The sequence below is a fragment of the Nerophis lumbriciformis genome, linkage group LG31 (assembly GCF_033978685.3).
Source record: "Nerophis lumbriciformis linkage group LG31, RoL_Nlum_v2.1, whole genome shotgun sequence".
NCBI lineage: Eukaryota > Metazoa > Chordata > Actinopteri > Syngnathiformes > Syngnathidae > Nerophis > Nerophis lumbriciformis.
In genome coordinates, this window is record NC_084578.2 from 24,282,681 (window position 1) to 24,298,233 (window position 15,553).

The 15,553-nt window shown below is 43.9% G+C and overlaps 2 protein-coding genes across 4 annotated transcripts in view; both read right to left on the bottom strand.

Annotated features, from left to right (window-relative positions):
- LOC133574275 (collagen alpha-3(VI) chain-like) overlaps positions 1–15,553 on the bottom strand; it is a 136,977-nt gene that overhangs the window by 87,685 nt on the left and 33,739 nt on the right. The gene's annotated exons all lie outside the window — the stretch shown is intronic.
- Positions 1,912–15,551, bottom strand: LOC133574276 (collagen alpha-3(VI) chain-like). Its single transcript, XM_061926381.2, has 13 exons — positions 14,843–15,551; positions 11,968–13,347; positions 11,215–11,799; positions 9,325–9,960; positions 8,523–9,173; positions 7,725–8,324; positions 6,882–7,475; positions 6,081–6,680; positions 5,238–5,831; positions 4,437–5,036; positions 3,594–4,187; positions 2,793–3,392; positions 1,912–2,543 (listed from the first exon to the last, which is right to left on the bottom strand). The coding sequence occupies exons 1-13, from the start codon at positions 15,471–15,473 to the stop codon at positions 1,912–1,914; spliced, it is 8,697 nt and encodes a 2,898-aa protein (XP_061782365.2). The 5' UTR covers positions 15,474–15,551.

Below are 15,553 nucleotides of genomic sequence, written 5' to 3' on the forward strand. Positions count from 1 at the left end.
ACTACTCGTTGGACAAAGTCTCTCATAGCTGAAAATCCATTTCTTGTGGTGTCAGATCCATCCAACAAGAAAACAACATCTCTTCCGACTGGCTGTCTGTCCACTGTGGTACACAAAATGTGAGACATATTAACTTGGTGTGCCAACCTCTAACGAGCGAAAGTCACATTACTTGCGCGATTTGCCTGTCTTTCTACTCTTAAGATCTGACAAGGACTTGCCCTAACAGCATAACCTTCCGATACACTCCAATACCAGCCAACTTGTCATGCTGCCACGTATTTGGGATGTATATCTGGCTTACCAGTCACTGTGGGTGTCCTGGGCACTGCCCTTAGGACTCTGCTCATTACAGAGGAAAGCTGATCTTGGACATTGGGAAGGTCAGTGAGCTCAGGCACGGACAGAGAAAAGCTCGGATCATAAGAAATCTTCTGGAGTTCGTTGTTGTCAGAGCTCTGTGTTCCAATGCTGATTGTAAAGATGCCCTGCTGTTTGAGAGCAGATGCTGGGATGTCAATGCTGTCAGAAGACCTTCCGCCATTTAGCAGGATTAAGATTTGTGGAACACCTTGTTGGTGCCTACTACCAGAGGAATTTGTAAAGATGTTGTCTCTGACGTATTGGAGGGCAGACCCTGTATTGAGAGGTCTGCCTCCTCTGTGTCTGAGCCCTCTGACTGCATCCCCTATAGCATCTCTTGAGGTGTACGTGTTCAGATAGAACTGGACCTCTGCATCTCTGCTGTACTGGACCACAGAGACACGGTCTCTGTTTGCTCCCACATTGAGTTTCTTTACCACTCTTTCAACAAAATCACGCATAGCAGGGAAACCATTCCTTGTGCCATCTGAGCCATCAAGAAGGAATACAATATCCTTTTTGGCATCGCTTTCAGCTGAAAGAAGACGGAAGTAAATATGGTAAAACGAACTTTGCAAAATGTTGAAACTGGCTGACCAAACGTGCTTTGACATCTTTTTAAGTTACGAGTGCTGCCTCTTTTAACTTCCAAGCCCTGTTCTAAGAGAAATCCCCATCTCAGAAAAAATAAGCTTGGCGCTAGCTCAGTATCTTTATGTCACTGAAGATATGGAAGATTGAATAACCTATCTGTGCATACTTATATAATGTGCTTGTAAACGTACCAATGACTGGTGGTGATTCTGGGGTGACGTCAATCACCACAGTATTCACGGAGGACTGGAGCTGTTGCTGGATACTTGGTAGGTCAGAGAATTCAGTCACAGACAGAGCATAGCTGGTATCGTGGGCTATCTTCTGCAGTTCTCTGCTATCGGAGCCCCTGGTTCCGATTGCAAAGATCAGCACTCCCAGCTGTTTGAGAGCAGCAGCTGATGCATCAACGCTGTCAAAAGACCTTCCACCGCTTAGCAAAATTAGGACCTGTGGAACTCCCTCAAGCCGCCTGCTGCCGGCAGAGGCTGTGAAGACATTATCCCTCAAGTACTGGAGAGCTGCTCCCGTGTTGAGGGGTCTTCCGCCTTTGTGCCTCAGACCTCTGACACTTTCAAGGATCTCGCCCTTTGTCGTGTATGTGTTCAGATAGAACTGGACAGCTGCGTCTCTGCTGTACTGAACTACTGAGACACGATCTCTGTTGTCGTCCACGTTAAGTGTCTCTACTACTCGTTGGACAAAGTCTCTCATAGCTGAAAATCCATTTCTTGTGGTGTCAGATCCATCCAACAAGAAAACAACATCTCTTCCGACTGGCTGTCTGTCTACTGTGGTACACAAAATGTGAGACATATTAACTTGGTGTGCCAACCTCTAACGAGCGAAAGTCACATTACTTGCGCGATTTGCCTGTCTTTCTACTCTTAAGATCTGACAAGGACTTGCCCTAACAGCATAACCTTCCGATACACTCCAATACCAGCCAACTTGTCATGCTGCCACGTATTTGGGATGTATATCTGGCTTACCAGTCACTGTGGGTGTCCTGGGCACTGCCCTTAGGACTCTGCTCATTACAGAGGAAAGCTGATCTTGGACATTGGGAAGGTCAGTGAGCTCAGGCACGGACAGAGAAAAGCTCGGATCATAAGAAATCTTCTGGAGTTCGTTGTTGTCAGAGCTCTGTGTTCCAATGCTGATTGTAAAGATGCCCTGCTGTTTGAGAGCAGATGCTGGGATGTCAATGCTGTCAGAAGACCTTCCGCCATTTAGCAGGATTAAGATTTGTGGAACACCTTGTTGGTGCCTACTACCAGAGGAATTTGTAAAGATGTTGTCTCTGACGTATTGGAGGGCAGACCCTGTATTGAGAGGTCTGCCTCCTCTGTGTCTGAGCCCTCTGACTGCATCCCCTATAGCATCTCTTGAGGTGTACGTGTTCAGATAGAACTGGACCTCTGCATCTCTGCTGTACTGGACCACAGAGACACGGTCTCTGTTTGCTCCCACGTTGAGTTTCTTTACCACTCTTTCAACAAAATCACGCATGACAGGGAAACCATTCCTTGTGCCATCTGAGCCATCAAGAAGGAATACAATATCCTTTTTGGCATCGCTTTCAGCTGAAAGAAGACGGAAGTAAATATGGTAAAACGAACTTTGCAAAATGTTGAAACTGGCTGACCAAACGTGCTTTGACATCTTTTTAAGTTACGAGTGCTGCCTCTTTTAACTTCAAGCCCTGTTCTAAGAGAAATCCCCATCTCAGAAAAAATAAGCTTGGCGCTAGCTCAGTATCTTTATGTCACTGAAGATATGGAAGATTGAATAACCTATCTGTGCATACTTATATAATGTGCTTGTAAACGTACCAATGACTGGTGGTGATTCTGGGGTGACGTCAATCACCACAGTATTCACGGAGGACTGGAGCTGTTGCTGGATACTTGGTAGGTCAGAGAATTCAGTCACAGACAGAGCATAGCTGGTATCGTGGGCTATCTTCTGCAGTTCTCTGCTATCGGAGCCCCTGGTTCCGATTGCAAAGATCAGCACTCCCAGCTGTTTGAGAGCAGCAGCTGATGCATCAACGCTGTCAAAAGACCTTCCACCGCTTAGCAAAATTAGGACCTGTGGAACTCCCTCAAGCCGCCTGCTGCCGGCAGAGGCCGTGAAGACATTATCCCTCAAGTACTGGAGAGCTGCTCCCGTGTTGAGGGGTCTTCCGCCTTTGTGCCTCTGACCTCTGACACTTTCAAGGATCTCGCCCTTTGTCGTGTATGTGTTCAGATAGAACTGGACAGCTGCGTCTCTGCTGTACTGAACTACTGAGACACGATCTCTGTTGTCGTCCATGTTAAGCGTCTCTACTACTCGTTGGACAAAGTCTCTCATAGCTGAAAATCCATTTCTTGTGGTGTCAGATCCATCCAACAAGAAAACAACATCTCTTCCGACTGGCTGTCTGTCCACTGTGGTACACAAAATGTGAGACATATTAACTTGGTGTGCCAACCTCTAACGAGCGAAAGTCACATTACTTGCGCGATTTGCCTGTCTTTCTACTCTTAAGATCTGACAAGGACTTGCCCTAACAGCATAACCTTCCGATACACTCCAATACCAGCCAACTTGTCATGCTGCCACGTGTTTGGGATGTATATCTGGCTTACCAGTCACTGTGGGTGTCCTGGGCACTGCCCTTAGGACTCTGCTCATTACAGAGGAAAGCTGATCTTGGACATTGGGAAGGTCAGTGAGCTCAGGCACGGACAGAGAAAAGCTCGGATCATAAGAAATCTTCTGGAGTTCGTTGATGTCTGAGCTCTGTGTTCCAATGCTGATTGTAAAGATGCCCTGCTGTTTGAGAGCAGATGCTGGGATGTCAATGCTGTCAGAAGACCTGCCGCCATTTAGCAGGATTAAGATTTGTGGAACACCTTGTTGGTGCCTACTACCAGAGGAGTTTGTAAAGATGTTGTCTCTGACGTATTGGAGGGCAGACCCTGTATTGAGAGGTCTGCCTCCTCTGTGTCTGAGCCCTCTGACTGCATCCCCTATAGCATCTCTTGAGGTGTACGTGTTCAGATAGAACTGGACCTCTGCATCTCTGCTGTACTGGACCACAGAGACACAGTCTCTGTTTGCTCCCACATTGAGTTTCTTTACCACTCTTTCAACAAAATCACGCATGGCAGGGAAACCATTCCTTGTGCCATCAGAGCCATCAAGAAGGAATACAATATCCTTTTTGGCATCGCTTTCAGCTGAAAGAAGACGGAAGAAAATATGGTAAAACGAACTTTGCAAAATGTTGAAACTGGCTGACCAAACGTGCTTTGACATCTTTTTAAGTTACGAGTGCTGCCTCTTTTAACTTCAAGCCCTGTTCTAAGAGAAATCCCCATCTCAGAAAAAATAAGCTTGGCGCTAGCTCAGTATCTTTATGTCACTGAAGATATGGAAGATTGAATAACCTATCCGTGCATACTTATATAATGTGCTTGTAAACGTACTTATGACTGGTGGTGATTCTGGGGTGACGTCAATCACCACAGTATTCACAGAGGACTGGAGCTGTTGCTGGATACTTGGTAGGTCAGAGAATTCAGTCACAGACAGAGCATAGCTGGTATCGTGGGCTATCTTCTGCAGTTCTCTGCTATCGGAGCCTCTGGTTCCGATTGCAAAGATCAGCACTCCCAGCTGTTTGAGAGCAGCAGCTGGTGCATCAACGCTGTCAAAAGACCTTCCACCGCTTAGCAAAATTAGGACCTGTGGAACTCCCTCAAGCCGCCTGCTGCCGGCAGAGGCCGTGAAGACATTATCCCTCAAGTACTGGAGAGCTTCTCCCGTGTTGAGGGGTCTTCCGCCTTTGTGCCTCAGACCTCTGACACTTTCAAGGATCTCGCCCTTTGTCGTGTATGTGTTCAGATAGAACTGGACAGCTGCGTCTCTGCTGTACTGAACTACTGAGACACGATCTCTGTTGTCGTCCACGTTAAGTGTCTCTACTACTCGTTGGACAAAGTCTCTCATAGCTGAAAATCCATTTCTTGTGGTGTCAGATCCATCCAACAAGAAAACAACATCTCTTCCGACTGGCTGTCTGTCCACTGTGGTACACAAAATGTGAGACATATTAACTTGGTGTGCCAATCTCTACCGAGCGAAAGTCACATTACTTGCGCGATTTGCCTGTCTTTCTACTCTTAAGATCTGACAGGGACTTGCCCTAACAGCATAACCTTCCGATACACTCCAATACCAGCCAACTTGTCATGCTGCCACGTGTTTGGGATGTATATCTGGCTTACCAGTCACTGTGGGTGTCCTGGGCACTCCCCTTAGGACTCTGCTCATTACAGAGGAAAGCTGATCTTGGACATTGGGAAGGTCAGTGAGCTCAGGCACGGACAGAGAAAAGCTCGGATCATAAGAAATCTTCTGGAGTTCGTTGTTGTCAGAGCTCTGTGTTCCAATGCTGATTGTAAAGATGCCCTGCTGTTTGAGAGCAGATGCTGGGATGTCAATGCTGTCAGAAGACCTTCCGCCATTTAGCAGGATTAAGATTTGTGGAACACCTTGTTGGTGCCTACTACCAGAGGAGTTTGTAAAGATGTTGTCTCTGACGTATTGGAGGGCAGACCCTGTATTGAGAGGTCTGCCTCCTCTGTGTCTGAGCCCTCTGACTGCATCCCCTATAGCATCTCTTGAGGTGTACGTGTTCAGATAGAACTGGACCTCTGCATCTCTGCTGTACTGGACCACAGAGACACGGTCTCTGTTTGCTCCCACATTGAGTTTCTTTACCACTCTTTCAACAAAATCACGCATGGCAGGGAAACCATTCCTTGTGCCATCTGAGCCATCAAGAAGGAATACAATATCCTTTTTGGCATCGCTTTCAGCTGAAAGAAGACGAAAGTAAATATGGTAAAACGAACTTTGCAAAATGTTGAAACCGGCTGACCAAACGTGCTTTGACATCTTTTTAAGTTACGAGTGCTGCCTCTTTTAACTTCAAGCCCTGTTCTAAGAGAAATCCCCATCTCAGAAAAAATAAGCTTGGCGCTAGCTCAGTATCTTTATGTCACTGAAGATATGGAAGATTGAATAACCTATCTGTGCATACTTATATAATGTGCTTGTAAACGTACCAATGACTGGTGGTGATTCTGGGGTGACGTCAATCACCACAGTATTCACGGAGGACTGGAGCTGCTGCTGGATACTTGGTAGGTCAGAGAATTCAGTCACAGACAGAGCATAGCTGGTATTGTGGGCTATCTTCTGCAGTTCTCTGCTATCGGAGCTTCTGGTTCCGATTGCAAAGATCAGCACTCCCAGCTGTTTGAGAGCAGCAGCTGATGCATCAACGCTGTCAAAAGACCTTCCACCGCTTAGCAAAATTAGGACCTGTGGAACTCCCTCAAGCCGCCTGCTGCCGGCAGAGGCTGTGAAGACATTATCCCTCAAGTACTGGAGAGCTGCTCCCGTGTTGAGGGGTCTTCCGCCTTTGTGCCTCTGACCTCTGACACTTTCAAGGATCTCGCCCTTTGTCGTGTATGTGTTCAGATAGAACTGGACAGCTGCGTCTCTGCTGTACTGAACTACTGAGACACGATCTCTGTTGTCGTCCACGTTAAGTGTCTCTACTACTCGTTGGACAAAGTCTCTCATAGCTGAAAATCCATTTCTTGTGGTGTCAGATCCATCCAACAAGAAAACAACATCTCTTCCGACTGGCTGTCTGTCCACTGTGGTACACAAAATGTGAGACATATTAACTTGGTGTGCCAACCTCTAACAAGCGAAAGTCACATTACTTGCGCGATTTGCCTGTCTTTCTACTCTTAAAATCTGACAGGGACTTGCCCTTACAGCATAACCTTCCGATACACTCCAATACCAGCCAACTTGTCATGCTGCCACGTGTTTGGGATGTATATCTGGCTTACCAGTCACTGTGGGTGTCCTGGGCACTGCCCTTAGGACTCTGCTCATTACAGAGGAAAGCTGATCTTGGACATTGGGAAGGTCAGTGAGCTCAGGCACGGACAGAGAAAAGCTCGGATCATAAGAAATCTTCTGGAGTTCGTTGTTGTCAGAGCTCTGTGTTCCAATGCTGATTGTAAAGATGCCCTGCTGTTTGAGAGCAGATGCTGGGATGTCAATGCTGTCAGAAGACCTTCCGCCATTTAGCAGGATTAAGATTTGTGGAACACCTTGTTGGTGCCTACTACCAGAGGAGTTTGTAAAGATGTTGTCTCTGACGTATTGGAGGGCAGACCCTGTATTGAGAGGTCTGCCTCCTCTGTGTCTGAGCCCTCTGACTGCATCCCCTATAGCATCTCTTGAGGTGTACGTGTTCAGATAGAACTGGACCTCTGCATCTCTGCTGTACTGGACCACAGAGACACGGTCTCTGTTTGCTCCCACATTGAGTTTCTTTACCACTCTTTCAACAAAATCACGCATGGCAGGGAAACCATTCCTTGTGCCATCTGAGCCATCAAGAAGGAATACAATATCCTTTTTGGCATCGCTTTCAGCTATAAGAAGACGGAAGAAAATATGGTAAAACGAACTTTGCAAAATGTTGAAACTAGCTGACCAAACGTGCTTTGACATCTTTTTAAGTTACGAGTGCTGCCTTTTTGAACTTCAAGCCCTGTTCTAAGAGAAATCCCCATCTCAGAAAAAATAAGCTTGGCGCTAGCTCAGTATCTTTATGTCACTGAAGATATGGAAGATCAAATAACCTATACGTGCATACTTATATAATGTGCTTGTAAACGTACCAATGACTGGTGGTGATTCTGGGGTGACGTCAATCACCACAGTATTCACGGAGGACTGGAGCTGTTGCTGGATACTTGGTAGGTCAGAGAATTCAGTCACAGACAGAGCATAGCTGGTATCGTGGGCTATCTTCTGCAGTTCTCTGCTATCGGAGCCCCTGGTTCCGATTGCAAAGATCAGCACTCCCAGCTGTTTGAGAGCAGCAGCTGATGCATCAACGCTGTCAAAAGACCTTCCACCGCTTAGCAAAATTAGGACCTGTGGAACTCCCTCAAGCCGCCTGCTGCCGGCAGAGGCTGTGAAGACATTATCCCTCAAGTACTGGAGAGCTGCTCCCGTGTTGAGGGGTCTTCCGCCTTTGTGCCTCAGACCTCTGACACTTTCAAGGATCTCGCCCTTTGTCGTGTATGTGTTCAGATAGAACTGGACAGCTGCGTCTCTGCTGTACTGAACTACTGAGACACGATCTCTGTTGTCGTCCACGTTAAGTGTCTCTACTACTCGTTGGACAAAGTCCCTCAAAGCTGAAAATCCATTTCTTGTGGTGTTAGATCCATCCAACAAGAAAACAACATCCCTTCCGACTGGCTGTCCGTCCACTGTGGTACACAAAATGTGAGACATATTAACTTGGTGTGCCAACCTCTAACAAGCGAAAGTCACATGATTTGCGCGATTTGCCTGTCTTTCTTCTTATAAAATCCGACAGGGACGTGCCCTATCCCCACTTTCCGATAAAATCTAATACCAGCCAACTTGCCATGCTGCCACGTGTTTGGGATAGATATCTGGCTTACCAGTCACTGTGGATGTATTGGGCAGCGCCCTTTGGACTCTGCTCATTACAGAAGATAGTTTATCTTGGACATTGGGAAGGTCAGTGAGCTCAGGCACGGACAGAGAATAGCTCGGATCATAAGAAATCTTCTGGAGTTCATTGTTGTCAGAGCTCTGTGTTCCAATGCTGATTGTAAAGATGCCCTGCTTTTTGAGAGCAGATGCTGGAATGTCAGTGCTGTCAGAAGACTTTCCGCCATTTAGCAGGATCAACATTTGTGGAACACCTTGCTCGTGCCTACTACCGGAAGAGTTTGTAAAGATGTTGTCTCTGACGTATTGGAGGGCAGACCCTGTATTGAGAGGTATGCCTCCTCTGTGTCTGAGCCCTCTGACTGCATCCTCTATAGCATCTCGTGAGGTGTACGTGTTCAGATAGAACTGGACCTCTGCATCTCTGCTGTACTGGACCACAGAGACACGGTCTCTGTTTGCTCCCACATTAAGTGTCTTTACTACGCTTTCAACAAAATCACACATGGCAGGGAAACCATTTCTTGTGCCATCTGAGCCATCAAGAAGGAATACAATATCCTTTTTGGCATCGGTTTCAGCTGAAAGAAGACGGAAGAAAATGTGGTAAAACAAACTTTGCAAAACGTTGAAACTGGCTGAACAAACATGTGGTTTGACATATTTTTAGAGTGCTGCCTCTTTCAATTTCAAGCCCTATTCTAAGAGAAAGTCCCATTTCTGTAAAAATAAGGTTGGCACTAGCGCAGTTCATTTATGTCATTGCAGATATGGAAGATCGGATAACCTATCCGTGCATACTTATATAATGTTTTGTAAACGTACCAATGACTGGTGGAGATTCTGGGGTGACGTCAATCACCACAGTATCCACGGAGGACTGGAGCTGTTGCTGGACACTTGGTAGGTCAGAAAATTCAGCCACAGACAGAGCATATCTGGGATCGTGGGCTATCTTCTGCAGTTCTCTGCTATCGGAGCCCCTGTTTCCGATTGCAAAGATCAGCACTCCCAGCTGTTTGAGAGCATCAGCTGATGCATCAACACTGTCAAATGACATTCCACCGCTTAGCAAAATTAGGACCTGTGGAACTCCCTCAAGCCGCCTGCTGCCGACAGAGGCTGTGAAGACATTATCCCTCAAGTACTGAAGAGCTGCTCCCGTGTTGAGGGGTTTTCCACCCTTGTGCTTCAGACCTTTGACAATTTCAAGGATTTCACCCTGTGTTGTGTATGTGTTAAGATAGAACTGGACAGCTGCGTCTCTGCTGTACTGAACCACTGAGACACGATCTCTGTTGTCATCCACGTTAAGTGCCTCTACTACTTGTTGGACAAAGTCTGTCATAGCTGAGAATCCATTTCTTGTGGTGTCAGATCCATCCAACAAGAAAACAATGTCCTTTCCAACTGGCTGGCTGTCCACTGTATTACACAAAATGTGAGACGTATCAGCTTGGTGTGCTAACCTCTAAAAAGCCAATGTAATTTTTTGCACAGACCTCTAGATCTACCATTTCCTTTAGTAACTCTTCCTAAAGACTGTTTTTTCACTTCTACCACATGACACGGACCTGCCCTACCCACACAGCTTTCCGATACACAGCATTACCAGAAAACTTGTGATGTTTTTCAAAGAGAAAGTGACATCATTTGTGCTGACCGAAATGCGTCCTATCTTTTTCATTAAACATGGGCTACTGTTTCTGACTCTTACAAACACTTTTACTGTGGTTTTTAGAGTTGTACCTCAATCTACGACTGCCTCAACTTTAACTCTGCTTTTTTGTTGTAAACCTGCAACAACATAAAGTTAAGTCGTAAATGTCATTTGAATGCCCAAAGACCTGCCCCAAAACATTCAGTCTCCTCGCTAGGATTAACTTATAACTATAAACCCTGCAATGAGGTGGCGACTTGTCCAGGGTGTACCCCGCCTTCCGCCCGATTGTAGCTGAGATAGGCTCCAGCGCCCCCCGTGACCCCAAAGGGAATAAGCGGTAGAAAATGGATGGATGGATGATTATTAACATATCAACATATCCTTGTTCTCCAACCACGGGAATGGAGAATAATAATTGTGAAGGTAGAACTGTGGCCCCTGATAATAATTTAGTTTAATAGCCATGCCCTCGATTCAGTTCAAGACTTGATTTATAACTGTCATACAATTAAAGTAGAAATCATTACATATTGTAGATTTTGATTCATTTGACTCACCAAAACCAGGAATGACTATGTTTTTGACAGAAAATACGGTTGAGAGTAAACGTTGCGTCACCAGAGGAAACTGAGATGTCTCTTTGATACACTATTCTGTTTCAGCACTATGCACCATTTTATCCATGCCTTGTTGATTTGCGTACTGCACCGCAATGTTATAAAAGACAATACCAGCATCTTTTAGTCTGTCCACTGGTTCTGAGATACTGTCTTTTGACTTCATCCCACTTAAGACAATCAATGACTGTGGGATTTCCTCTCCAGGCTCTGCTTCCTGATGATGCAGTGAACACATTGTTTTTAACATAATCTAGGGCTATACCGGTATTCAAAGTGGCCCCTCTATTCCGCTTTACATTGCGCATCGTTCTGTGCATGTGTTTTTTCATGCTCAAAAATAATTTTCTTCACTAAGTATACATTTTGCCTCAAAAATGTATTTTTGTTTTTTCTTACCAACAGTTGGTGTATATCCAGTTGTTTCTTCAACATCCTCCAAGATGGCTCTCAGGGGTTGGTGTATACTTGGCAAATGTGTGAAACTTGTAACATAAAAATAATGTGATGGTTTAAAAGAGATGTTTTGCATATCTAATGTATCAGCATTCTCTGTACCAATACTGAAAGTCTTTATTCCATTTTTCTTGAGTGACTGTGCTGGTCCTCTCACATCATCCTGTGATCTGCCACCACTAAAAACAAACAGATACTGAGGAACCAGATATTCACGACGACCTCCGACTGAAGCTGCAAATACATTGTCTCTGACAAACTCCAGGGCTTTGCCTAGGTTGAGGGGTCTTCCATACTTATGCCTCATTGTTCGGATGGAATTGAGCACATCAGTCTTCGATGAATACGAATTTAAGTAGAAATTGACTGTGGAATCGCGACTGTATTGAACGACAGCCACTTGGTCTCTGTCATCATCAAGATTAAAATTTTCAGCCATTTTTTCAATAAATTGTCGTATCATCTCAAAGCCATTTCGAGAGTCATATGATCCATCAATCAGAAAAACGACATCATTTTTCTGTGAATCTGTAGTAAAGACAAACATGTAAAAAGATGGATGCTCAACAGTAGTCAATTCTTAAGAATCACTAGTGGAAAACAAGTTTATCATTTTTAACAATCCTTTAGAACTGAAACAGAAATGTTTTTTTGTTGTTCACAATTGAAGAAACAATCCAATACAGAACAGCTTACCAAAACTCTCCACTGCGGCAGATTGCTCTAAAAGTTGGGGAGCTTCTTTAAGTAGTGACAACACACCCTCCTTGGCAGTCGGAAGCTCCTTGTAATCAGTTACAGAAAGTGCATATCTCGCATTGTGCGACATTGTTTGAAGTTGTAGAGTGTCAGCATTCGCTGTTCCAATAGCAATTATAATCACACCAAGCTCTTTCAGCATTCTGACAGGGGCTCTTATGTCATCTGCAGATCTTTCGTTGCTTAGAACAAAAAGAACTTGTGACACACCCTGATGAAGTCTACTTCCAGATTCAGGAGTAAACACATAGTCCCTAACATACTGGAGAGCTGCTCCAATGTTGTTTGGTGACCCTCCTTTGTGACTTAGACCTCTTATTGTATCAACAAGAATGTCCTTTGCAAAAAAATGTGCCAAGTTGAAGTAAATCTGTGCTGTGTTGCTGTACTGAACCACAGCTACATGATCTTTGCTTGTATTGATGTGAAGTTCTGCCACTATCCCGAGTACAAAGTCTTTGATATCTTCGAATCTTGGTTTGGACTTGTTCGATCCATCAAGTAAAAATACAATGTCACGACTGATGGAATCTGAAACCATATGGGCATTTAAAACAGAAAGCAAAGATTCAGTTAGTAGGCCAATACACTTCATTATAAGTAGAAAGATAGGTAGGTAGGTAGACAGACAGAAAGACAGACAGATAAAGTGAGATTGATAGAGCGAGATAGATCGAGAGCAAGAGCAAAAGTGAAACAGACGTAATACAAACATCAGTTTACCTAATACAGGCTGCGAACTGGGCTGCCGAGGTACTCTTTTTACAAATGAAACAAGTTGCTGATGGATTTTTCCAATATCTTCAAAATCCCGCACACTAAAGGCATAGGAAGGTATATGTGCAATAGTTTGCAGCTCAAGAATATCGGATGTTTTTGTTCCTATACAAAATGTAAAAATGTTGTCATCCTTAAGAGCTGCAGCAGCACTTGCAACATCATCTTGAGATATTCCTCCACTCAAAAGAATCACTATCTGAGGCACGCCTTCTCTGCGCCGACTACCAGAGGAGTCAGTGAAAGTATTGGTTCTCACGTATTCAAGAGCTGCACCAGTATTGAGGTATCCACCCCCTTTATGTTGCAATTGCTGGACAGTAGTAAGAACATCTTGTGATTCTGTGTAGGTGTTGAAACTGAAATGCGTCCGTGAATCACTGCTATATTGGACAACAGCAACTCGGTCTCTGTTCTCACCAACAGTGAGTGTTTGAACCACTTGTGTGATAAAACGTTTAATTGCTGGAAATCCAATCAAACTTTCATCTGAACCATCTACCAGAAACACAATGTCTCTTTGTAGTGACTCGTCCTCCACTAGAAAAAAAGAGGAAAATCATAGTAAGGATCAAATAATAGGACAACAGGACAGTAATTTACATGTCAGAGCCACTATTTGGATATGAAATAGAACATTGAAGATACGGTAGAACAATCAAGCAACACTAGATGAAGGAACCGATATGCTTAAAAACGAGAGGCCGATGGAAGTTGAAAGCTATTTCCATCCAATCAATGCCAATGTCAATGATATGATAATCATTGGCTCAAGGAAGAGCTTGAACATAATATTGTAGAACTGTCAAGTGATGGCTCTCCAGTGGGTCCAAAGGGAAAAAAAGAGCCAAGAAGAAGGAGAAACAACATAAACGGCAACCAAGTTTCTTGAAATAAATGGAAATAGTATGAAGAATAGGAAACTGATCAACAGAAGATTTTTTGATGTTGATGCAGTTTCATTGTGTTTCAAAGAGAAAATGTCTAAAAACAGAGCACGTGCAAACCAGAGATCATTCTTACCTACAGGAAGCTCAAGTGTTTTTCCCACCTGAACAAATGCCACTATCTCTCGTTGAACTGACAAAAGTTCACCAAAAAAAGGCAGATTAAAAATATAAACGGAAGAGGAGGCGATTTCCTGTAGCTCTTCTTGTTTAGCATTTTTCATTCCAATAGCAAAACAGAGAACACCAATTTGTTTAAGGTCCAATGTAGCTTCTGAAACATGATCATTGGATTCACCTCCAGTCAATAAAAACATAATCTGAGGGACTCCCTCTACAACTCTGCTTCCAGCAGCAGCAGTAAATACATAATCTCGCACAAACTCTAGTGCAGCTCCAGTGTTCCTTGGCCTTCCTCCCTTATGTCGGAGACTTCTCACAGCATAAATGATAGCCCTTTTGGAACTATGAGCTGTAAAGTTGAAATAAACACTGGTGTCGTCACTATATTGAAGTACAGCCACGCGAACTTTATCTTCATCAATGTCCAGCTCTTCTACCATTCTTCTGATGAACTCTCGAATAGCTGGTAGTCCATTTCTTGAGTCATCTGAACCATCAAGAAGGAACACTATGTCCCTCTTACTGTGTCCTGTATCAGGTGTATAAATATATTAATGTAAATATACTTAATAGACTGTAAATTCAAGAGTGCCCTACCCTTGCTTATGTATCAGCATTAAAGAAGGATAAGAGATATATTACAAGATGAACGCCTATAAGTTGATGAATTTTCTTTCACTAAAATGTCTGTATACAGAATTTCAAGGTGGTATCTCCAAGTATAAAAGCAGTAATAGGGCTCATTGTGTAAAAAGAGCTACGTGGTAGAAAGGTGAAGACATAGAAAACAATATAGAGTACAGTTAAGTGCAGTACATTGACTGTAATAACCCTTTGTAAAATGTATGTAAAGACAGTTTAGAATCACATATGATCAATCTTTTCATTTTCTAAATCTATATTGCAAGAGTAAATGTATTAATATGAGTAGAATAGGCAGTAGAAGTTGGTATCGTGGTACTTACTTATTAAATCAGGTTGTCCTGTTGTAGATTCTTCTGTGACTTTATTTACATTCAGCATATCAAGAAGTTTTGATTGGATGGTGGGCAATATGGAGACATTAGTGACCTTGTAGATGAAACCAGGTTTGAATGAAATGGTTTCCAAGCCCGAAAAATCTGCATCTCCCAATCCAACCCCTATTGACACAATGTCATGCTCTTTAAGAGCAAATGCTGGGCCTCTCACATCATCAGTGGAAGGTTTTGTAGTGAGAAGAATTAACATTTGAGGCACACCTTCTAGCCTTCTACTGCCAGAAGAGGAAGTGAAGACACTGTGTCTCACAAACTGCAGGGCTGCCCCAATATTATGGCGCCTCCCACCGCTGTGCCTTAAATTGCCGATGGCATTCGTAACTTGACTCTGAGTCTTGTGGGAATTCAGATAGAAGTTGACATCAGGCTTATCAGAAAATTGAACCACAGACACCCTGTCTTGATTCTCACTTATAAAGAGGCTCTCTACTATGCTCTTAAGAAAGAGTTTTATTTCTGAAAATCCATCTCTTGTGTTATCAGATCCATCCAGTAGGAACACAATGTCTCGTTTTGTATCATGCCCTTGTAATATAGATAGAAAACATATATACATATATTCACATTGTTAGAACCCCGTTCAATCCACATAGCTGAAATGAACTGAACAAACAGCAGAAATGCAAATGTTTTTTT

Excerpts from the sequence above, each read along its gene's own strand:
- LOC133574276 (XM_061926381.2), bottom strand. The coding sequence starts at position 15,473 with ATGTATATATGTTTTCTATCTATATTACAAGGGCATGATACAAAACGA. Across the intron at positions 8,325-8,522 it reads CAATACATCCACAGTGACTG|TGGACGGACAGCCAGTCGGA; the intron begins GTAAGCCAGATA and ends TGTGTACCACAG. Across the intron at positions 2,544-2,792 it reads AGAATCACCACCAGTCATTG|CTGAAAGCGATGCCAAAAAG; the intron begins GTACGTTTACAA and ends GTCTTCTTTCAG.